At 60.5% G+C, this 21,208-nt stretch overlaps 3 protein-coding genes across 3 annotated transcripts; 2 read left to right on the top strand and 1 right to left on the bottom strand.

Moving 5' to 3' along the window:
• Positions 1-15: 15 nt before the first annotated feature.
• PHPT1 (phosphohistidine phosphatase 1) lies at positions 16-1,931 on the top strand. The gene is made up of 3 exons (XM_084219451.1): positions 16-551; positions 683-807; positions 1,565-1,931. Exons 1-3 carry the CDS (start codon positions 410-412, stop codon positions 1,655-1,657), a joined length of 360 nt encoding a protein of 119 aa, XP_084075577.1. The 5' UTR covers positions 16-409; the 3' UTR covers positions 1,658-1,931.
• Positions 1,932-4,519: 2,588 nt separating this feature from the next.
• Positions 4,520-15,665, top strand: MAMDC4 (MAM domain containing 4; the record flags this gene model as incomplete). Its single annotated transcript, XM_084219847.1, has 30 exons — positions 4,520-4,911; positions 5,416-5,477; positions 5,935-6,048; positions 6,463-6,636; positions 6,843-6,968; positions 7,235-7,380; positions 7,503-7,587; positions 7,829-7,957; positions 8,198-8,344; positions 8,503-8,600; positions 8,859-9,017; positions 9,313-9,397; positions 9,809-9,958; positions 10,278-10,382; positions 10,570-10,701; positions 10,939-11,069; positions 11,163-11,268; positions 11,540-11,656; positions 11,873-12,007; positions 12,119-12,249; positions 12,321-12,537; positions 12,866-13,003; positions 13,108-13,229; positions 13,315-13,405; positions 13,611-13,757; positions 14,050-14,184; positions 14,440-14,567; positions 14,643-14,757; positions 14,899-15,074; positions 15,624-15,665. 30 exons carry the CDS (start codon positions 4,520-4,522, stop codon positions 15,663-15,665), a joined length of 4,035 nt encoding a protein of 1,344 aa, XP_084075973.1.
• Positions 15,666-16,927: 1,262 nt separating this feature from the next.
• On the bottom strand, positions 16,928-20,109 carry EDF1 (endothelial differentiation related factor 1). The gene is made up of 5 exons (XM_084219631.1): positions 19,979-20,109; positions 19,801-19,852; positions 18,644-18,804; positions 18,001-18,094; positions 16,928-17,478 (listed from the first exon to the last, which is right to left on the bottom strand). The coding sequence occupies exons 1-5, from the start codon at positions 20,054-20,056 to the stop codon at positions 17,417-17,419; spliced, it is 447 nt and encodes a 148-aa protein (XP_084075757.1). The 5' UTR covers positions 20,057-20,109; the 3' UTR covers positions 16,928-17,416.
• Between the last annotated feature and the right edge of the window lie 1,099 nt (positions 20,110-21,208).

Raw genomic sequence — 21,208 nt, 5'->3', positions numbered from 1 at the left:
CCGTGGCGGGGATCAGGGAAGGCGAGGCAGAGCCGGGGTCGTGGCCAAGGCCCGTCACCGGAGCGCCTGCGCCGCCCTGCCCGGCCCTGCTCCCCGCTGTCGATCGCACCACCGGCACCGGCGGCAGGGCCCACCCCCAGAGCCGCTGCCCGGCGGGACCCCGCGCCGGCTGAGGGCGGAGCCTGGCTCCGCGAGCGCTGGTTGGACGCCGGGCGGAGGAGGCGGGAGCACGGGCAGGAGCCGGGCGCTGGTTGGACACCGGGCGGAGGAGGCGGGAGCACGGGCAGGAGCCGGGCGCTGGTTGGACGCCGGGCGGAGGAGGCGGGCGCTGGTTGGACGCCGGGCGGAGGAGGCGGGCGCTGGTTGGACGCCGGGCGGAGGAGGCGGGCACGGCGCGCGGGCGGCAGCGATGGCGGGCTCGGCGCTGTCGCGGGTGCCGGACGTGCAGATCGATGGCGACGGTGTCTTCAAGTACGTGCTGGTGCGGGTGCACGGGGCCGGCGCGCCCGCCAAGGACGTCGTGCGAGGCCACAGCTGGGCCGAGTACCACGGTGAGGGGCGTCGGGAGTGCGGGGCGGGGCTGTGGCCCAGGGAAGTGGGCGGGGGTTGCCGGGCGTCTGGCCCGCCGCGGGGCGGCGGCTGAGGCGGGGGTCTCCGCGGCACCCTCGCTCCCTCCCTGCAGCCGACCTGTTCGAGCGCACCGCGGAGGAGCTGGCGCGGCACGGCCTGAGCTGCGAGTGCCTGGGCGGCGGCCGCCTGTCGCATCGCCCTGAAGAGAGGAAGATCCACGTCTACGGGTACTCGGTGGTAAGCAGGAGCCGGGGGAACCCACGCGTGGACGCGGCATTTCCCTTCGCGGGGCGGGTCCCACGGACGGCGGCCGAGTTGGCATCGCATCCCCTCGTGGAAGGGGTGAGCGGGGCGGCGCTCCCGGGGCTCCTGGCGTTCTCCCGAGTGCCCCAGGGAGGGGAGACTTCGCAGAGCCCTTTCGGGTGAGCAGTGCTTGGCCAAAGCGGGGTCACCCCATGAACCCCCCGGCACCTGCCTGTAGGGCTGCCAGACACCCAGAGTCCCCGAGGTCCCATGGGTACAGTGGCTGTACCCAGCGCTGGGTGCTGCCAGGGGGAATTGGGCTGCACAGGAGCCCTGTCTCCACTTTGTGTGTCCTGAGGGTGTTCCTGCAGGAGTGTCAGGTGGGTGCTGTAGGGGCCTTGTAAAGATGACTGGAGGCACTCTTGAGGACATCATGTTGGGTCCCTGGATGCTGACCCCAGCCCAGGGCTGTGCTGCAGCACCAGCTGTGCTGGGTGCTGAGTGCACAGCCCAGCTGGGACTAGGGCAGGGTGCTGGTCCCTGGGCCACAGTGCACACAGTTTTCCCAGCTTCGGGGTGGCGCTGTCGTCTTGCCTGGGTGCTACACCAGCCTCAGCTGGAGTCAGGAAAGACTGGCACAGGCTCTGTGGCCTCTCTGCTGCTGGGGTCTGCCAGAGCTGCCCTGGGGATTTGCCAGGCTTCCCTGCAAGTTCTCAGCAGCTCTCCTTGGGAACCCTCTTTTCCTATGCAGGGCTTTGGACGAGCTGACCACGCTGTGACCACAGAGAAGCTGAAGGCAGAGTATCCCGACTATGAGATTACCTGGGCAGATGAAGGGTACTGACTCGTCTGTCTGTGGTGCCAGCCCAGAACTGGCACAGCTGTGTGCAGCACCGGGGTGGTGGCAGCAGGCTCCCCATGCTCGGCCGTGCTCCAGGCTCTCCTGATTTTCCTCTGTGTTGAACTCGCCCGTTCTCCACTATCACTGGACTGTCCCCGTGCCAGGTGCTCCCACCTCCCTGACATGGCAAAGCTGGTGAAGCCAATGGTTGCTCTGCCCCAGCCTCCTGGTGCCAGGGGCTCATCCACGTGTATCTGTGAGAATTAAAGTCGTTGGAGGAGCACAGCTGCTCTGGTGGCCATGCTCACGGCTCTGCTGCTCCTTCCCAGCTCTGGGTTATGCCTGTTGACAGTGGAAGGGACCCCCCAGGTTATCCCCCACTTCAGGGGGGCCTGGTATGGGAGCAGGCAGAGTCTGGGGTGGGAACAGCAGGAAGCGTATTGGGATTTGCCTTGGAAAGGGCTAAAGCAGGAGAGGGGAAAGCAATGTCTAGGCCTGGGAGAGGGAAAGCAGGATGGGCCTGGGGGAGAGACCACCCGTATCTCCTGTGGGGAGGGAACTGAGCTACCTGGGAACATGATTGGGAAGAACATGCCCATTCCCACTCTGGCAGGTGGTCACACCTTGAGGAAGAGCATCCTCCCTGACTTCATCCCTCCAGCCACCCAGGACCAGCTCAGAATTTCCCAGGGATTCTCCCTGCTTGTGCTTCCAAGTGAGGAGCAGTAGAGGGAGACTGGGAAAAGCTGCTGGAGGCTTCAGTGGCTGGAGAGCTCCAGGGAGGATGTGCAGGTTGGGTTGGTTCTGTCGCTGTCCCACGTGAGCCTGGGGCTGGAGGACCCTCCCAGCCCAATCCCAGCCCCATTTCATTGTCAGACTCTGACCCTGTGTGCTCCCTGCTGCTGCCTCTGCCTTGTGCCTTCAGGGATGTGGGCTCCTTCCTCTGTGTCCCGAGCCATGCAGGGTCAGCTCAACCTGCAGAAGCTCAGCCTGTACCCTGTGTCCAAAGGTTAGCCTGTGCACAAACGCCAAAGGAAGCTCACAATAGGGGGGTGAGTTTCACAGGCAAAAACATGGCTCTGCTGTGCCTCGTCCTCTATCCTGCAAGGTGGCTCTCCCCTGTGCTGGGGGGAATGTTACCCAGAAGTTACACAGAGTCAGCTGCAAACCTGCAAGTTGCTGGATTGCGGGGCTTGGAGGCACCTCTGGGATGTCCTGTCCATCCACTGGCCTAGCAGAGCCAGCTTTAGTGGGTCCATTGTGATGGGATTGCTGAGATGTGCTGTGCAGGCTCAGGAGTTGGACTCGATAGTCCTTGTGGGTTCCTTCCAACACAGGGAGTTCCATGATTCTGTTCTAGAATTAGGCTGCTAGAAGCTGTGACCAGGTGGGGTTTGAGAATCTCCCCAAATTGAACCTCCCAGCAGCCTGGGAGTCTGCTCTGGTTTTGACAGCCCTCACAGGAAAAAAAAGGTTTTCTTTCAAGTGGGATTTGCTGTTCTTGCTTTGTTCTTGTCTCAGTCCTTACTGGGGCATTCCCTGCTTGAAGGGTTGGCTCCCTGCACCCTCCTGCCAGGGCTTACCTGGATGACATTCCCCTACACCTTCTCCAAGCTGGGCACATTCAACTCAGCACCTCCTTGTGGGAGGTGCAGTCCCCTCATCATCATCAGGGAATATCCTTCTGTGGAGATCAAAAAGCATCTGGACACATCCTCCAGGGAACCCTTGTGGAGCAGAGGGGTGGGATGGGGTGACCTCCTGTTGTGCCATCCATTCTGTACTATCCTGTGATCATCATCACCCAGTCTGCTCCAGCATGCCCACATCTCATACTGGGAGCACCAGCATCCCCAGTGCAAAGGGGAGGGGTCACATCTCTGAGAGAGGCTCTGCCCGTGGCCCCCAGGCTACTTTGCCAGTTACCAGCTTGGTGCTGCCAGGTTCCTGGGCAGGGCTCCTGCTCTCCAGCTTGCCTGGACTGGGGGATGTGGAGCTGCTGGTCCTCCCTGGGCCTGGCTGGCACTAGGAGGAGCTGAGGCTGTGTTTTACTGCCCCTGATGCAATCCTGCTGCAATCTGCCTTCCAAGGCCATTGGCTCAGTGGAAGGATCTGCTCAACGGGGCCCCTCTTAGGGCACAAAGGCTGCGGCAGCAGAGGGGAGAGGGGTCCTGTGGGGTAGCAGCCCCTTCCTCTGCCCAGGTAGGGAAACCAGTGGGGTCAGTAGTTGCCATCACCAGGCAACACTGGTGGTGATCTGTGGGGCTCTGGCTGCCAAACTGTGCTTCTTCCAGACTCATCAGCCCTTACTGGGGCTCTGCCAGAAGTGATTTACCCCAGGACTGACCTGGTTGTAGCCCTGGAGCTGTGCCCCTCTATTGGTAAAACACCCCTGCGCCCCATGGCATTCATGAGCTGGGTGCTAAGATGCTCCTGCCAGCCGGAGCAGAGCAGGCAGGGTGAAGGCTGGCTCCTCCTGATGGCATCTTGGAATCCCCAGGCTCCACGGGGACCTCAGAGCCCCTTCCAGTGTTTAAAGGGGCTCCAGGAAAGCTGGAGAGGGACTTTGGACAAGAACTTGGAGTGACAAAACAAGAGGAAATGACTTCCCATTGCCAGAGAGCGGGTAAAATGGAATATTGGAGATACAGCAGACTCCCAGCTCAGCTGTTCTCTCTGGCCAGAGTGCAGCAGCCCACAGCCAATCCTGCACCCGAAGTCTCTCCCACTCTCCTTATGCACAGGGACTAGGAGAGCCCCCACATCCCTGGCAGAGGTGCCAGCATCCCTCACAGGGCTGGCAGCATCCCTGGCTCAGCAGGAAGTGTTCTCATCCCTCACCAAACCAACACATTCCACTGGGCTATGCCCTGTCCCAGTCAGAGTGTCACCCACCGTCCTGTTCTGCACGGAAAACGGGCTGAAGAAGAGAGGTTCGGGGGAAAAGCCGAAGGTCTCCACGGGCACCTGGCTGCAGCTCGCTGCTGGGGTGCCGCCGGTGCTGCTGACAGGACCGCGCTGCGCTGTCCCAGCCGGCGCAGCCGCGCCATAAACCCGCTGCCTGGCCAGGGAGCTGATAACAGCGGGGCTGAAGTCCAACGCAGGCAGGTCCAGGGGAGCACATTCCAGCCCGGGACCCGGGACTCACAGTGTGGCCTCTTCCAGCTCCGTTTTACCGTCGCGGTGGCCGGGATGGCTGCAGGCAGGCAGGCAATGCTGGCCCTCCTAGTGCTGCTGGGTGAGCTCTGCCGACACGGGTGGGGGTTGTGTGGCTGGAGGGAAGGGGCCTCCGTGCTGGCTGCCCCACTCTGGTCCTCCACGGCAGTTTGCCCCAGCACTGGGCCAGCCCACGGGGCTCTGCTGGTGAATTCAGCCCGGGGTTCCTAGGGTGAGTGGGTGCCAGAGCCCACAGCACCAGGCTGGGGATCACCAGTGGCTTTGTTCAGCATGGGGCAGAAACCATCCAGATATTCTTGTTTATTCCAAAAAGGGGGCAGGGACTGGAAGCATGGATGTGACACAGCAGAGTCAATGCCCTGGCAGGCTCTGGCACCCCGAGGCTTACGGTGGGATGTGGCAGTGTGAGAGATGTGGAGTGCCAGGGCAGTGCTGGGGCAGGGATCGTCCAGGGGAAAATGCCACTGAGAGCTCAGTACCTGCGGTACCAGCAGGGTCCCAAACCAAGGTGCCCAGGTGTCGCACACCCCGGCTAGATGGTGACAGTGGGGGGGTGACAGTCCCCCTTTCCCGGGGCTCCACAGAATTCCAGCTACCAGTGGAGGTGCAGCGTGGACAAAGGACAGCAGCATCACGGGCCTGGGTGGTATGGGTTCCTTTATTTGATGTTACACTCCCCGAGTCTCGGGGTCCCAGGAAATGAGCTGGGGGCAAGCAACAACTTATAAAGGGGGGGCAGGTCTCAAGGGAGGATACAATGTAAGAACTGTGGGTGGAACACAAGGGCAAGGGAAACAAGGGAAAAAAACTGCTTGGGACAGGAGGGGTTAACAGCTGGATGTGGGAGTGGGAGGAAGGGGTTTGAAACTCGGCAGAAAAGTAGGGAAGAGATAAGACACCTGGCTCAATTGAATAACAAAGGCAGGTCTGTGTCCCTCTAAAACAGGGGGAGAAAAAACCCCAAAAGGACAAACCTGCAAAATAAAAACACAATACAACACCCAGGCAAATGTCACCTTTAGGTCACACGTGCCCTCCATCACCTGCTGCAGGCACCGTGCCTAGTTCCCTGTGGGTTTTCAGCCCCATTGTGTCTCTCACAGCCAGAACCGTTCTCCCCAGTGGATCCGTGGTCGTCAACAGCTGCAGCAGTGCGGCTGAGCAGCTCTGCAACTTCATCTGTGACTGTAGCGACTGCTCGGATGAGAACCAGTGTGGTGGGTGCTCAGACTCCCCAGGCCCCTAGACGCACCCTCAGGCCCTGCTCCTGGGATGAGAGCAGGCTATGTAGTGGAGGGTGTTGTGGGTACAGGTCCCTGGGGTGGTGCTGGTGCCCAAGATGAATGCAGTGTCCCCCAGGATTGGTACAGAACCGCGGGGTGGGTGCAGATCCACGGGGTAGGGGCAGGTCCCTTGTGCAGGTGTCCAGGGTGAACACAGGTCGCCTGGGTGCGGGTGAGTCCGCCAGGTGGGTGCAGGATCCCAGGTTGTGTGCAGGTGCCCTGAGCTGGCCACAGGTCCCCTGGGTAGGTGCAGCCCCCTGGATAAGTGCAGTTCCCTGGGGCAGGCACAGGTGTGGGGCCCCAGAGTGGCCCCAAACCTGCCTTGACCCCTCATCTGCCTACCTTCAGGGTACCTACGGGGCTCAGCTGTGCTGGGCACCCCCTTCACCTGTGACTTTGAGGACAGTGACTGTGGCTGGCAGGACGTGGGCACCTCGACGTATGGATGGGTGCGAGGCCGGGCCAGCCTTGCCATGTGGGGCATGGGGCCTCATTCAGACCACACTGTGGGCACTGACCTGGGTAAGTGGGACCTGCTTGGTGAGCAGGCTCTGGGCACCCACAGCACCACTCTACTGGAGCTGGGGTGCCAGAACACCCCTGCCAGAACACCCCTGGGGTGCAGGGAGGGAGCAGACCCTTGGAGGGGCAGGAGTAGTGCTGGCACAGCTCTGGTGGAACCCCATGGGGCTGCAGCCCCCCCCCCCTCTGCTTTCTGCCCTCCCTAGGTTGGTTCTTGGTCACCACGTCCCCCCCAGCAAAGACCACGGCCACAGCCTGGCTCAGGTCACCAGAGATGCGGGAAGCAGCTGCCACGTGTGAGATCAAAACCTGGTATCACCTCTCAGGGAGCTGTGAGAGTACCCAAGGTGGGCACAGGCAGCATCTGCTACTGGGCAGTGGGGAGGGATGGGGCCATCTGCTCCTGTGGCAGGGACAGAACCACCGACACCTTGAGATGGGTCTTTGCCATCCTGTTTGCCTCTTCCACACTCCACACACAGAGCTGGTGGGACCTGGGGGGTCCCAATTCCAGCCCCCAGAGCTGGCAGGGCTCCATTCGTTCCTTTGGGTACCCCTGGATGCCCTGTACCAAGGGCACTTTTCGGGCTTCCCTCAGGGCAGAACCAGACAGAGTGGCCGGTGCTGCGCCTGGCCGTGGCACGCAGGGATGAGGTGGTGGAGCTGTGGCAGAGCCCTGAGCGCAGCAGGGAGGGCTGGCGTCAGCTGGTTGCCTACCCTGGACGGATCAGGGAGCAGTTCCAGGTGAGACAGTGTTGGTATCTTGGTAACTGGGCACTGTCCCCATAAGCTGGGAACAGAGTAGCTGGGCAATGTTCTGAGACCTGGCCTGGGCAGCTCATGCCATCCTCCTCCTCCCATCGCAGCTCATCTTCTCCCTGACACAACCACCCGCCTGCGGGGCAGAGGTGGCACTCGATGACATCATGTTCAGGAACTGTGGCTTACCAGGTGAGTTCCAACATCTGCTGGGATGTGAGCTGGGATCTTGGGGGAACTGGGTGGGGTGCAAAACCCAGGGGAGCTCTCCCATTGCTCGGTGCTCCCATTGTCTTGGGGCACCACGCCCTGTATAGAGCATGAGATGGGCAGCGAAAACCTGTACCTTGAGCCACCCTAAGGAATGATGTGGCAGTGCTCACCATGTCCCTGTGGGACCAGCCACTCACTGACATGTGTCCCCCCACCCCAGAGGTTGGGCAGCAGGCCTGTGGGGCCCAGGAGAGCCACTGCCACGGCGGCTCCTGCCTGGCACTGCATCGTTTCTGTGACGGCACCGACGACTGCGGGGACAACTCGGATGAGGACACGGCGCAGTGCAGTGAGCACCCCTGGCCCCGGGGAGGAGTCCTGTGGATAGGCTGAGGGTCCACCTTGGTGGGGCAAAGCTGTGCTGTGGGCTGGCAGGGGCCCACCCAGTTCTGCCCCATGCCAGAAGGGCAAAATGACCCTGAGGGTTTGCAGAGGGGTGGCATCAGCTCAACCCATTGCAGGGAACTATCTGTCCAAGAGAGGGCTGGGATCTCAGTTTCTGGGTCACCACTGTCCCTTCTCCTCCCAGAGAACTTCACCCACTGCTCCTTTGACCACAATCTCTGTGGCTGGGAGACGACAGCCGGGCCACCAGTGTGGGGCAGGAACACGAGCCTGAACCTGGGCACCTCCTACAGCATTCCCACTCGGGACCACAGCAACAACAGCAGGGCTGGTACGTGGCAGGGCACCAGTGCCCCAGGGGAGCCGCCCTGCAGGTGGACGTGCCCTGGGGTGACACATGCCAGGGCTCTGCTCAAGGCTGTGCCAGGACAGCGGTGTCCTGCACCCACACATCTGCCTGGCTCCACTCAGCCCCAGCATCTCCTGCAGGTTTTTTCCTCCATGTGAGCAGTGACTCCGCTGCACTGGTGGCTGGTGGCACAGCTCAGCTCAGCAGCCCCACCTTCCAAGCCACCAACTCCTGTTCTGTGAGTCACAGCTGGGACCTCATGTCACAGCTCATGTGGGCATAGTGGTGACAGGAGATGGGGTTCCCAACTCTGGGGACCCTCATGCAGGGTTGGGCTGTGGTTGGCCCTTGCTGGGGATGGGCATCAGGGTTTTGGGGGTGGTTTGGTGACATCTCTGCTGTCCATTGGGAGCTCTGAGCTCCTCATAGCCCCTCTGTGGGATGCAGGGGGCTGTGTGCCCCTGCCCTAAGGGCTCCCCCTCCTCCCAATCCCCAGCTCGTACTGTACTGCCACCTCCATGGCTCAGCCACCAGCAACCTCAGCATCTCCTATGTGACCAACTCTACCAAGCACCTGATGAGGGAAAGGACAGGAGACCTGGGCAGCTGCTGGGTCCGGGAGAGAGTGGACTTCAATGTGGCGAATCCCTTCAAGGTGGGCTGCTGCTGTGCTGGGGGGAGCTGGGCTCCCCCTGGGGTCTGGGACCACAGCTGTGTACAGGGGCAGCACCACCCCCCAAGCCCGCTGTGGCCATGCCAGCTCACACTGTGCGCCCCTGTCAGCCACAGCATTGCCCCTGCTCCCACTGAGTCCCTTTCTGAGGAAAACGTGAGTCAGTCCATGACAGGTTCTGGCTCCCCCCATCCCATGGCTCCCTGGTGTCACCCTAATCCCCCCCATATCATGCAGGACCCCTTGCTGATGTGTCTGACCTGGTGCTTTCCTGCAGGTGCTGATCGAGGGGGTGGCTGGCAGCGGGGGGACCGTGGCTATCGATGACCTGATCCTGTCTCAGGGCTGTGTGAAGGAGCAGGGTGAGCTGGTGGGCAGTGTCCCTCGCCCTGCTCCAGTGTTGGCAGCTCTCCCAGGTGTCTTTACCCATGGCACCACGCCCAAAGGACAGACATGGACTGCCTTTCCCTCTGCTGGTCACAGGGACCATCCTGGGTGCAGGACAGCAAATACTTGCCCTGGGGCACTGGTGTCTTTTTCCTGGGGCTGTACCACTCCATGTTTTGTGTCAAAACATGTCACACAAGCAGCTCTTACTAGGTCCTGGGTCCCCTTCAGCTGGTGGCAACTAAGCTGGGCTGGGACGGGATGGGATGGAAATGGAGAGCCAGGAAGATGCCTGGGGATGTGGGACAGTGGTTCGAGGGGCTGACACTGATGCTGTTGCTGGGCCCTTTCACCACTGCTCTCCATCTGGGGTGTTTCACCATCAGAGAAGCCTCTGGTCACACTGCCAAGCCAGGCTCCTGCCAGCCCCTGTGCAGCAGACGAGGTGGCCTGTGACAGTGGGGACTGCATTGCCGCAGAGCTGGCCTGCGACTTCGCCGACACCTGCGCTGACGGCTCCGACGAGAAGCGCTGTGGTGAGAGCCAAAGCAGGCACCTGCACCACTGCCCCAGCAGTGGAGGGGACCAGGCACTCCTGGGCTGGCATGGCTGGGACACGTGCGTGCCTGCACAGCCCCTGGGACAACAATGGCGTGGCAAGACTGAGCCCGGAGTTTTGGGTTGCCCAGAGCAGCTGTGGCTGCCCCATCCCTGGAAGTGTGCAAGACTGGTTGGACAGATCTTGGAGCACCCTGGGGTAGTAGAAGGTGTCCCTGCCCATGGCAGAGGGGTGGAATGAGGTGAGCTTTAAGGTCCTTTGAACCCAAACCATTCTGGGATTCTTTGACTTTGCAGGGACAACAACCTTCGAGTCAGGGGCTGGAGGCTGGCACGATGTCAGTGTGGGGCGGCTGCGCTGGGGTCTGCAGAAGGCCACTGAATCTGACATCTTCCTCACAGGTGAGACTGTTCTCACCACCCAGGCAATGCTCTCCAGTGCTCAGCACCACGGGAGCCCCCAGAGCAAGGACTCCCATTGGGTGCCACTGCACAATGGGGGATGATGCCCAGGCAGGATGCTGGGCTGGAGGTTTTACCAGCAATGTGGGACCCCAGTCCTCACCTCACAGAGTGTTTCTGTGCCCAGGGACTTTCCTAGCCCTCCAGACAGGAGAAGGACAGATGGTGGGTCCTGCAAAGGCACGATCGCCTCTGCTGGGCCCCTCTGGCCCTGCCTGCACCATGGAGATGAACTACCACATCCACAGTGACCCTCAAGGTAACCTCCTGCCCACCCCCACGGTGCCCTGCCTGCTTCCTGCTCCCAGACCCCCCACCTGCCTTTACTGCCTCTCCCAACTCTGCTTTGCCCCATCCCATCATCCTGGAGGTGGGGTGTCTGTGTCCCTGTCCATGTCCCTGCACCCCTTGACCCTGGGCTGGTGCCATGGAGGGCTCCCACAGGGCGGCCAGGGATTTTGGGTGACCACAGCCTCTGCACCACCTCTTGTTCCAGGCTTCCTTGCCATCAGTGTCGCAGATCACACCACTGGCACCACCCAGCTGCTCTGGCAGACACAACGTCCTGGCAGCACAACTGGGGATCGTGTCCGTGTCCCTCTGGGACAGAGAAGCCGGCCCTTTCAGGTGTGCTGGATGCACAGGGACCAGCCTGGGGGGCTTTCAGTGGGACAATGCCAGTGCTGCCAGGCACCCCAGGCTCATGGCTGCTGCCCCCAGGTCGAGCTGCTGGCACTGGTGGATCTCCAGGGCTCAGGGAGTGTCAGTGTTGTCAATGTGACATTCGAGCAGTGCTACCTCGATGTGGTGTCACCCACAGCTGCAGGTATGTCCAGGAGTGCGTGGGCAGGGAGGGTAACACCACACCCTTTCCGTGGGGGCTGCCTGCTGGCTGTCACTCTGTCCAAGAGCAGGACCATGGTGCCCAAGGCCGAGGCCAGGGCCAAGCACATATCCTGCCTTGCCTGGGACCCCTGCGTGGGGTAAACGTGGGGAGTGGGGCAGGCGAGCGGGGGAAAGGGACGTTTGGGGGACCTATTTGTTTATGTGATGCCTTACTCCTTTCCACCTCTGTACTGTCACCTCTCTCTGGCCAGAGCTGTCCTGCAACTTTGAGAGGGGCATGTGTGGCTGGTACCAGGATCTGTCCAGTGACTTCAAATGGGTCCACAGCACAGGCCAGGGACAGGGCTCTGACCACACCACCGGCTCAGGTAAGGGGCTGGTTGCTCTTTCAGGGAACCCACGAGCCCAGGGCATCCCATAGCCTTCAATCCCCAGGGCCAAGACATGCCTTGTACACTCCCAGCAGCCCCATGCCTATGGAGCAAGCTCACCAATTGCAGGCTGGCAGCACCCAGATCTGGGCTGTGGGTGATGCAGAACACTCACATCATTACCCCTCCACATCTGCTGTCCCCAACATTCAGGCTACTTCTTGTCCGTGGACTCCTCTGTGCCCTGGAGCCATGGACAGCGGGCCCAGCTCCTCAGCTCCCTCCAGGAGCCGGCTGCTGCCCCACGCTGTCTCTCCTTCTGGTACCGCCTGGCCGGACCACAAATTGGTACGTGCCCCATAGCATCCTCCCAGGGCTGCCCCAGCCTGCCTCCACTCTGAGGACAGTCGGGACCCCAAGGGCTGTGGGATGGCTGCCGCCATGCCCCCCCCTGCCCAGGTACCCTGAACCTCAAGCTGCGGCCAGAGGGAGGGGAGGAGGTGGTGCTGTGGACCCGCCGCGGAACCCAGGGCAGCCTCTGGCACCGGGCATGGGCAACACTGCCCTCCACGGGCCAGCAGCGGTACCAGGTGAGGAGCGGCCCCCCATGTCCCTGGCACCAGCCAGGCACAGGGTGTCTGACCCTGCTGCCTGGGGGCAGGTGGCTTTCGAGGTGCTGCATGACGGTTTCCTGGGGGACGTGGGGCTGGACGACATCACGCAGACAGCGGGACCCTGTGGGGCCAAGCTCTACTGCTCCTTCGAGGTGGAGGGCTGTGGGCTGGCAGCCAGCGGAAAGGGCACATGGCAGCGACAGAGCAACGGCACCGGCGCCACCGTTGGCCCTGTGGCCGATCACACCACCGGCACCGCCGCAGGTACAGGGCCGTGGCAGCTCTGGTGCTTCCCTGCTGCACTGAGTGTCCCCCCTGCCTGCTCTGAGTGTCCTATCTGTACCCCACGCCAGCCTTGCCTGCTCTCCCTGTGTCATGCCTGCCCTACCCTCCCTGCCTTCCCCAGGATGAGAAGACAATACTGCACAGGGCTTCCCAACCCTGGAACTCCCAAAATGCAGTCTACCAGCCCCAGGGCTCCCTAATTCTGGAGAGACTCCTTGACCTGGGGAGAAACTCAGCCCAAATTGTCCCCTAGAGCTCCCCAGCAGGGCTGGGCAGGGGTCGCAGCACAGGGGCTTCTCTCCTCCAGGCTATTACATGGTGGTGAACACGGGCAGGGTCTCCCTGCCTGCAGGGCACACGGCTGCCCTCACCTCCCAGCCCTACCAGCCCTCCGTGTCTGCCCAGTGCCTGGCCTTCTGGTACCAGCTGAGCGCTGGGACCCCAGGTGAGCACCACCTGCCCTCAGACCCCTGAGGACACCTCCAGATGGGTGGGGGCCCCACACAGCACAGCCCTGGGCACCTGCTCCATGTTGGGTGCCCTGGGCAGGCTCCCTCAGGGTGTTCGTGGAGCAGAGCGGGGTGAGGAGGAAGGTTCTGAGCGTGAGCACCATGGAAGGGAGCAACTGGCACCGCAGCCATGTCACCATCCAGCCCGATGGTGACTGGCAGGTGAGACAGGGCAGGGTGCTGGGGACAGCTGGAGGTGATGAGGCGTGCATGGAGGCTGCCAGCCTCAGCATGTCACCCTGCTCAGGTGGTGTTTGAGGCAGTGGGAGCTGGGGGTGACCACGGATACATCGCACTGGACGACCTGCATGTGTCGGAGGGAGCCTGCCCCGAGCCAGGTGAGACCCCACCCCACAGAGGCACTATGGATCGGGGGAGAGGGGTGGGACATCCTGTGGGGGCATGTAAGCCATGGGGATAGGGACAGACCTGTTCCTGCCCTGAGCTTGGCCTGGCCCAAAGCTGGGGGTGGTGTGTACCACCCAGGTGCCCCATCTCCTGCCAGGTAGCACTGCGTGTCTCACAGCCCTGCTTTCCTCCCAGCATCCTGTGACTTCGAGCAGGACACTTGTGGCTGGAGCAGCCCCTCGGACCCCCGCTTGCACAGCTTTGCCTGGGGCTGGAAGAGTGGGATCACCCTGGCCAAGTACCCTGGCCCTGAGCAGGATCACACCCTGGGTACAAGGAACGGTAGGAAATACCCATCCCTGCCTGGGAACCCTGGCATGGACAGAGTGAGGAAGAAGAGCTGGGGGTGGACGGGGTCAGTCCAGTACACCTTGTGTGGCCTGGCCCCACAGCATCCCTGTCCCCTCTTCACCTGGGAGGGGCAGCTCAGCCCCAAGGGCAGTGAGGTATAGGGCTGATTTGTGTTGTCCTCCAGGCATCACTCTGGGCGTTTGGGGGAAGAGTGGGACAAGTGGGGTGGGACAAATGGGTGCAGGACTGGGGGACACCCTGCGCTCTGTCCCTGCCTGCCCAGGTCACTACATGCACTTCGACACCAGCGTGCTGGGTGCCGGGGGCACCAGCGCCCTGCTGGAGGGCCCACCCCTGCCCGCAGCCACCGACTCCTGCCTGCGCTTCTGGTACCACATGGACGTCCCGGAGCACCTTTGTGAGCACTGCAGGGGCAGGGAGGAGGGGTCCATGGGTCCCTGGGCCTCCCTGGCTCCATGGGAGTGGGGGCCTCAGTCCTCCCCACCTGTGGACCGCGGACACTCTGCTTCAATTCCAGCTGGGCAGAGGCGACGGCCCATTTCCTCTGGGTGCTACCATCCCAGCAGAGGATGGCGTGGATGGGAGGGCTCGGTGGCTCTTGTGGGCTCGGGGCAGCTGGTAATGCCAGGACGCCTGTGCCCCCTTCTTGCAGCCAGCGGGGAGCTGCGGGTGACGCTGCACGGCGCGGCGGGGCGGCGCACGGTGTGGAGCGTGGCGGGGCACCGCAGCCGGGGCTGGCAGGGCGCCGTGGTGCCGGTGCAGAGCCCCAGTGAGTTCCAGGTAAGTGGGGCCACCCTGGGGTGCAGGGTGTCTCCGGGGGTGCATCAGCCCCCCAGACCCCACCTTCCCCCGCAGATCAGCTTTGAGATCACCACACGGAGGTGGCCGATGGAAGGGACGGTGGCACTGGATGACATAATGTACCGCACCAGCGTGGGCTGCCATTCCAGCCCGGAGAGTCCAGTGGAAGGTGCGGAGAAGCGGGGGGCGGGGGGGTGTGTGCAGTTCTGGCTGTGAAAGGTCAACCCAGAGCTGCCCAGGGTGCTGGGCTGAGGCTGGAGGCAGTTCTCTGGGCAGTGGGTCGAGCCTGAGAGCATTTCTCCCCCTGCAGAGAAGTCCTCCGGCAGTTTCGTGGCGGAGGTGGCTCTCAGTGTGCTCCTGGTCCTCGTCATAGTGGCGCTGGTTGCTGCTGGGGGCTGGTACTGGCTGAAACAGCGAAGGCTGGCGAGCAGGACACCGACAGAGAATAATAGTTCCCAGGGCTTCGACAATATCACCTTCCGAGATGTAAGGACAGGGTGAAGGACTTCCCTGATTACTCCAGCTGTGCTAAAACAGCGATTTCCTAAAAGCTCAGCAAATGCCAGCAGGCTCTCCCTGACCCTGCCTTCTGCCAACGCGACAGGGAGGTGCAAAGGGCTCTGCCTCTTATCTGCTTGTTGATAAACAAGTGACCCCGAGCTGCAGGACTGACCTAAAAGTGCTGCTGCCATCAGGCAGCTGCTCCAGAAAGAGCTGAGAGTGCTCCCACCCCAGAGTCTAGTGGGAAGGGGGTCTGGCAAACCTGGCTCATCCTCACTCAGCCAGCACTCAATTTAGTGCAAGGTGGCTTAAGTTGCAGGTTCCTTGGATCTGCAGCAGAGCCACCAGCCCCATCGTGGTCTCCAGCAAGAGATGTGGAGCCCCCTGGGCACACTGGGGGTTTGGTGCCTCTGCCAGGGTCATGGGTGCCTCTACCAGGGTCAGGTTGTCCTTGCTGCAGCCTTGAAGAAATCCTGGTGTTTCACAGCAGACAATCCCCATTTGTCACCAATTCCCACTCACCTTTCTTTGCAGGACAAGGTCATTATATCTCCACGGGAGGGGGATGAGTCTTGAAATTAGCAGCCAGCAGCAGGAATTGCCTGCTCTGCCCCCGGGCAGACCACCCCTCGACAGGAACCCACACTCCATCAGCTGCCTGCTCCCTGCCCCGGCACCGGGGAGCTGGCGACCCGGGGAGCCTGCCCCGCCCAGGGACACACCGCTGTCATCACTACCTCCAAGTGCTCGGAAAATGCATTTGTGTTGTTTGTAACATGAACTTTTTGCTTTCAAGACACAGCAATGTGCCTGTGCTTCGGCAGGGAGCACGAGTGGGAGTTCTCACAGTGGCTGTCCTCATCCAAACAGGGTTCTTCCCCCATGGAAGGGGGAGTGAAGTGTGGGGTCCTGGCCCCCAGAGCTGGGAAGAGCAGTGGGTGCTGCAGAGGGTGTGAGCCACTTCCCATGCCCAAGACAAAGCACAAGAGCTCCCAGAGCACAGAGACCCCAGGGGGAGGAAGCTCAGTGCTTCTGCTAGTTTTGGGGAGGGTGAGTGGTGGGTGGGAGGGCAGAGAGGGGCATCACACAGCACCCCTGAGGGCAGCAGGTAGCTCCCACTCTGCTGTATAGGTGCCCACCTGCTGCCCACAGACCTTGTGAATGCACTCGATAAACATCACTAGGAAACCCAGTGCAGGCTGAGGTGCAGGCTGGACTCAGGGCCCAGACCCCCGCGCTGCACCCAGTGCACCCGAGCCCAGGACCTCTCCCTCACCCCCAGCTTTCACACCTTAACACTGTGAACTCCAAACACAGCATCACACACAGCCCAGTTCAGCCCCTGCACAACAAGGAGTATCCTGCTACCCCCAGCCCCCAAGTACACCTGGAGGGACATGCTGCTGTCCCAGATTTGTGACCACAGCTCATCTCCCTCTCACCCAGCCGTGTCCTGCTTAGGGGATGCCTCAGTCATGCCACGCACCATCCCCACAGCCCTGTCCTGCTTGCAGAAATGAGGGCCCAAGAGAGCTGAGAGCTGGGGAAGGGCAAGGAGGGCTCAGGCTTTAGCTGATGTCTCTGCACCTGCCTGGCTCTGCAGAACCCCACAGCCTCCCCTTGCCTCCACAGCACTGATTGCAGACCCAGGCTGCTGGCCAAGCTGCACCATCCCCGACGCAGGGAGAGATGACACAGCCAGGAAGGCTGTGACAGTGCTGGCCCTCATCCCAGGCACCCCAGGTGTCCCTTTAATTACAATCCCAGAAGGAAGAGGTGATGCAGCTCCAGTCACACCCAGCCACAACATTTACTACCAGCTGGTCACATGCAGCAGCTCACCTGGGCAACTGAAGGGTATCAAACTTTATTATAGATCTCTTTAAAACAGGCTGGAAAGAACAAACCAAACTCATTGAGATACAGTGACTGAGTCATCATTTCTGATCAAGCCCCAACTCTCCCAAATTATTTATATATAATATATCTCACCCATCCCCCAAATTGTTTCAATTAAATGCTCACATTTCAGACCACCCTAATTGCCTTAACATCTGCTGCTAACACCACAATGTACATGTTTTCTGGCCAATCAGAGGCAGGGTTGGGTTTTTTCTTGGGGTTTAGAGTCTCAATCTCTGAAAAGGAGCAAGGAAAAACAAACATCAGGAAAATTGCTTCTTTAAGGTTGCCTTTTTACAGCAGGTATAGATTCAGCAGATTTCCCCCCAAAGCAAGTCTGAAACCCTCTTGTTCAGCTTGGCAATATGCAGAGTGGTTGAGGAGAATCAGATCAGTCTGAGCAAGCTGATTTCGAGGCTTTGTTGTCATTTTCCTTTGGGGCCAGTTTCTAGTGGTTTTCCAATATCCTTTCCACGCAGTTTGAGGCCTGGAATAAGACAAAGGAGACCACCACCATCAGCATTCAATCATTCACCCAATAAATTTTATTTCCACCAAATTCAGCCTTAAGGAAGAGAACATCCAGAAAGAGAGCACGGGAACCAGAGTTCAGGAGAGTCCTACTTTAGTTTCTAGGAGCACCAGACCAACTTCAAACAAAAACCAATCAGATGGGATCTGAACCAGCCCAGGAGAGTAAAACCAACACAAAACCCTTCTACAAGTGCAATCAGGCTTCCATGGGTCTCAGCATCTCATAGGTTTTGGGGGCAAGCACAGAGGGATGGTCCCCAGGGCACAGCCACAGGCATGAAGTTGCAGACAAAGATCAAGAGCTCCCAGTTCTGGTTCAGTCAGCAGATCCAAGTTTTATCAGAACATGACTTAGTGGCACCACACCCATGATAAACTGCAGCCACCAACATTCCTCACAGGAAAAAGATAAATACTTGCCCCCAAACCACCTCTCCAAGCACTGGCATTATTTCTGAAGTCTCCCTTAACTCACCAATGGCTCTTTCAATCTTGCCCATGACCTGGTTATTGGGGATCGCTCGTCCTGATTCGTAGTCAGCGATAACTTGTGGTTTTTCATTGATTTTCTGAAAAGAGAGGATGAGTCTCAAACACAGCAATGCTCAGCAGCAGCTCCCCAGGACTCACACAGATAAGGAACAGCCCCTCATTTTGCCAGGACAGATGACAAAGTGCTGCTCCCAGGCTGACTGCATCCCCCGCCTCCCTGAAGTGTCCCAGTGCTGATGACATCCATCCTGAAGGGACTTTGACCTTCCCCCTTCTCAGGAGGAACAGGACCACCAGGGATTGCTGCTCCTTCAGACAGAAGGGAGTTGCTAACACTGCTCAGCCCAGATGGCACAAACCTCTAGGGTTGGTGTGAGCTGCTGGGAGGAAGCAGGGAGCAGCCTCCCACCAGCTCAGCAGCCACAGACATGCTCTGCCTCCAGCCTGGGGCTCAAGGGCTGCACAGACAAACCTCAAAACTTTTCCCAGACAACTGAAGCTGCCAGGACATCAGACACCAGTGATATTGCATTCCTCAAACTTCCAGCCCTTGACACCCTCCTGCTGCAGCTGCCCATGAGGGAGCAGGAAAGGTGCCCACCCTCACCTGGAGGTGCTCCACTCACCGTGGCCAAGTCCTTCTGCGTGAGGCCCTTGCTCTGTCGGCCCTGCTGGATCACTTTGCCCACCTCCAGGGAAACTCTATCATGATGCAGCTCCTCTGTTTCACGGTCAAGCTTGGCTGTGTTCTTTGTAATGAAGTGTTGTTTGTTCTGGCCTGCTGCCCCTGTCGTTCCAAGCAAGAACAAAAAAACAACCAAGGACAAACAAAATAAGGCTCAGAGCTGTGCCACAAAATACCAAAGGACTTTTTCTAAGCCCTCAGCTGCCCAGGATCCCAGGGCGCTGTCAGGATTTCAACATACCAATATAACCACTGATCTCACCCAATTCTCCTGCCCACCAGGGAACATGACCTCAGCCCTGTTCATAGTGCTGTGCACACCTAGCCATGCAGAGCCCTTCCCTTCCCCTACTTCACACCTGAACTTCCCTCCAGACAGGGCAAGTCTTGTTTTTCATTGGGGATTTAATGCTCTAACTTTACTGCAGACACATATTTGTGCTGCAGCACAGAGGGGTCAATACTTGAACTTGAATTGTGGTTGCTCAGTAGGAGGTACCCCAAGTAAGTAGCTTTTAAGCAATTTTCTGACATCTGTGATAAGTGGAGTCTAATTGTAATGAGCTTTGCTAAAAGACAGCTTCAAAAACATTGTTTTCTCTCATGTTAGATATAGTATTTAAGCTCTAGTTTGAATCCTTTCTCTCACATTTGTCTCTGGCATTCAATGTCCCAATAAAGCTGATTAACCTTCTTCAAGGATCATCTATTTCCAAACATCAGAATAGCCTCCCTACAGTGAGAGAACCCGGCAAATTACATCAGAGAAGAAACAACGAATTTTTAAAGAGCAGGGCCATAGGAAGATCGGCAGCCACTCGAATTCGCAAAAGAAATAAGCTGCCAAAACGGGGAACTTAAGTTTTGTGATCACAAAAGCTCTTCCAAGATCTCTGCAGGAACCGGGCAGATCTCTGCCCTGGGCAACCAGAAGCTAGGGGGCAGCTCCAGGAGCGTCATCCCGGCGGCTTCCCGGGCTGCACGTTCCGGCCCAGTTCGGGATCGCTGGCTCAGCCGGGCGGTGCCGCCGCCTGCCTCCTCTCCCCGTCCCAGGCAGCCGCCCCAGACCGGACCAGGCCCCCCTCGCGGGATACTCACACTTCTTGGAAGTTTCCACGTCCTCCCCGCGCCGCTGGGCCGCCAAGATCGCCTGGGGAAAGAGCGGAGGTGCGCGGTGAGCACGGCGCTACTCACAGCGGTGGCCTCGACCACGCCGAGCCCAGGCCCGCCGCCTGCCCGGCCCCGCAGCCGGCCCCCCACCGCGTCCCCGGCTGACCTGCTTGGACTTGGCCTGGGCCGCGCTCGGGCCCTTCTTGCGCAGCACCGTGACCGTGTCCCAGTCGCTCTCCGCCATCGCTCCGACCCCGCCCGGGCCGCGCCCGCCGCCGGGCACCGCCCAGCGCCCGCCTCCGGGGGCGCGGCCGCGCGGCGCCCGCTGGTAGGGTGAGGTGCACGCCCGTCAGGAAAGACAGTCGCTCATAGGTGGAGACAGGCGCGAGCGCAGCGGGCGGGGCCTAGGTTCCTGCATGGACTGTTGGTTTAACTGCGCCCAGGCGTGACGCAGCTCCGTTTGATAGGCGCAGTCTCCTGCCAATCAGCCTCCTCGCTATGTGATTGGCAGGTGCTCACGCCAACCTGGGGGCGGAGGGCACGTGCCTGTACACACTGAGATTGGCTGTCGGCCCTGCCAGTCATCCGTCACCCGGCAGGGATTGGTTTGTTCTACGGCGCTGTCAGACCCGTTGACCGGCTCGGCTGAGCCGAGCATGCGCAGTGCGCGGTTCGGGGCCGTGTCGGTTTCCCCCGGGCCGCTGGCACCGGGCGCGCCTGCGGGCAGCGGCAGGGCTGGGCAGGGCTGTGCCGTGGGGGCTTCGTGCTGCGGGGAGCCCGGCAGAGCGTCCACAGGACGGACACGGGCTTGGGGACGGTCCGGAGGGGCCAAGGGAGGAGTGACTGAGGGCACTGGGTTGGTTCAGCCCAGAGAAGGCGATACTAAGGTCACACCTCGCTGGGGCTGCAGCTCCTCCCGCGGGGCAGCTCCGATCTCTGCTCTGGGACAGGGACAGCAGCCAGGGCACGGCTGGGGCTGGGCCAGGGCAGCTCAGGCTGAGCTCAGGGAAAGGTTCTTCCCCCAGAGGGTGCTGGCACTGCCCAGGCTGCCCAGGGAATGGGCACGGCCCCGAGGCTGCCAGAGCTCCAGGAGCCTTTGGACAGCGCTGCCAGGGATGCCCAGGGTGGGGCTGCTGGGGGTCTGGGCAGGGACAGGGGCTGGGCTGGGGGATCCCTGTGGGTCCCTCCAGCTTGGGATATTCTGTGATTCGATGAAAATCCCTAAACTGCATCAGAATCACCCAGAAAGTTACGCAGTCGCAGTAGAAGCATGAAAAGCTGCTCCTGCTCTCGTCATTTCTGAAGCGAGAGGGCACAAAGTTAACGCTCCCCAGGCGGATTTTTGTGGGGTCTTCCCATGACAAAGCGCAGGATGAGTGGCCAGAGCCCGGTGACG

Source organism: Fringilla coelebs, assembly GCF_963513975.1.
Source record: "Fringilla coelebs genome assembly, chromosome: 21".
In the NCBI taxonomy this organism is placed as follows: Eukaryota; Metazoa; Chordata; class Aves; order Passeriformes; family Fringillidae; genus Fringilla; species Fringilla coelebs.
The sequence above is the reverse complement of the archived record's forward strand: the minus strand, read 5'-3'. Positions and strand labels throughout refer to the sequence as shown.

Bases quoted from the DNA above. Each gene is read 5' to 3' on its own strand.
- PHPT1 (XM_084219451.1), top strand. From the start codon at position 410: ATGGCGGGCTCGGCGCTGTCGCGGGTGCCGGACGTGCAGATCGATGGC. The intron at 552-682 runs GTGAGGGGCGTC...CCCTCCCTGCAG, and splicing joins CAGCTGGGCCGAGTACCACG to CCGACCTGTTCGAGCGCACC. The intron at 808-1,564 runs GTAAGCAGGAGC...TTTCCTATGCAG, and splicing joins ACGTCTACGGGTACTCGGTG to GGCTTTGGACGAGCTGACCA.
- EDF1 (XM_084219631.1), bottom strand. From the start codon at position 20,056: ATGGCGGAGAGCGACTGGGACACGGTCACGGTGCTGCGCAAGAAGGGC. The intron at 19,853-19,978 runs GTCAGCCGGGGA...CTCTTTCCCCAG, and splicing joins CCCAGGCCAAGTCCAAGCAG to GCGATCTTGGCGGCCCAGCG. The intron at 18,095-18,643 runs GTGAGTGGAGCA...CTCTCTTTTCAG, and splicing joins CGCAGAAGGACTTGGCCACG to AAAATCAATGAAAAACCACA.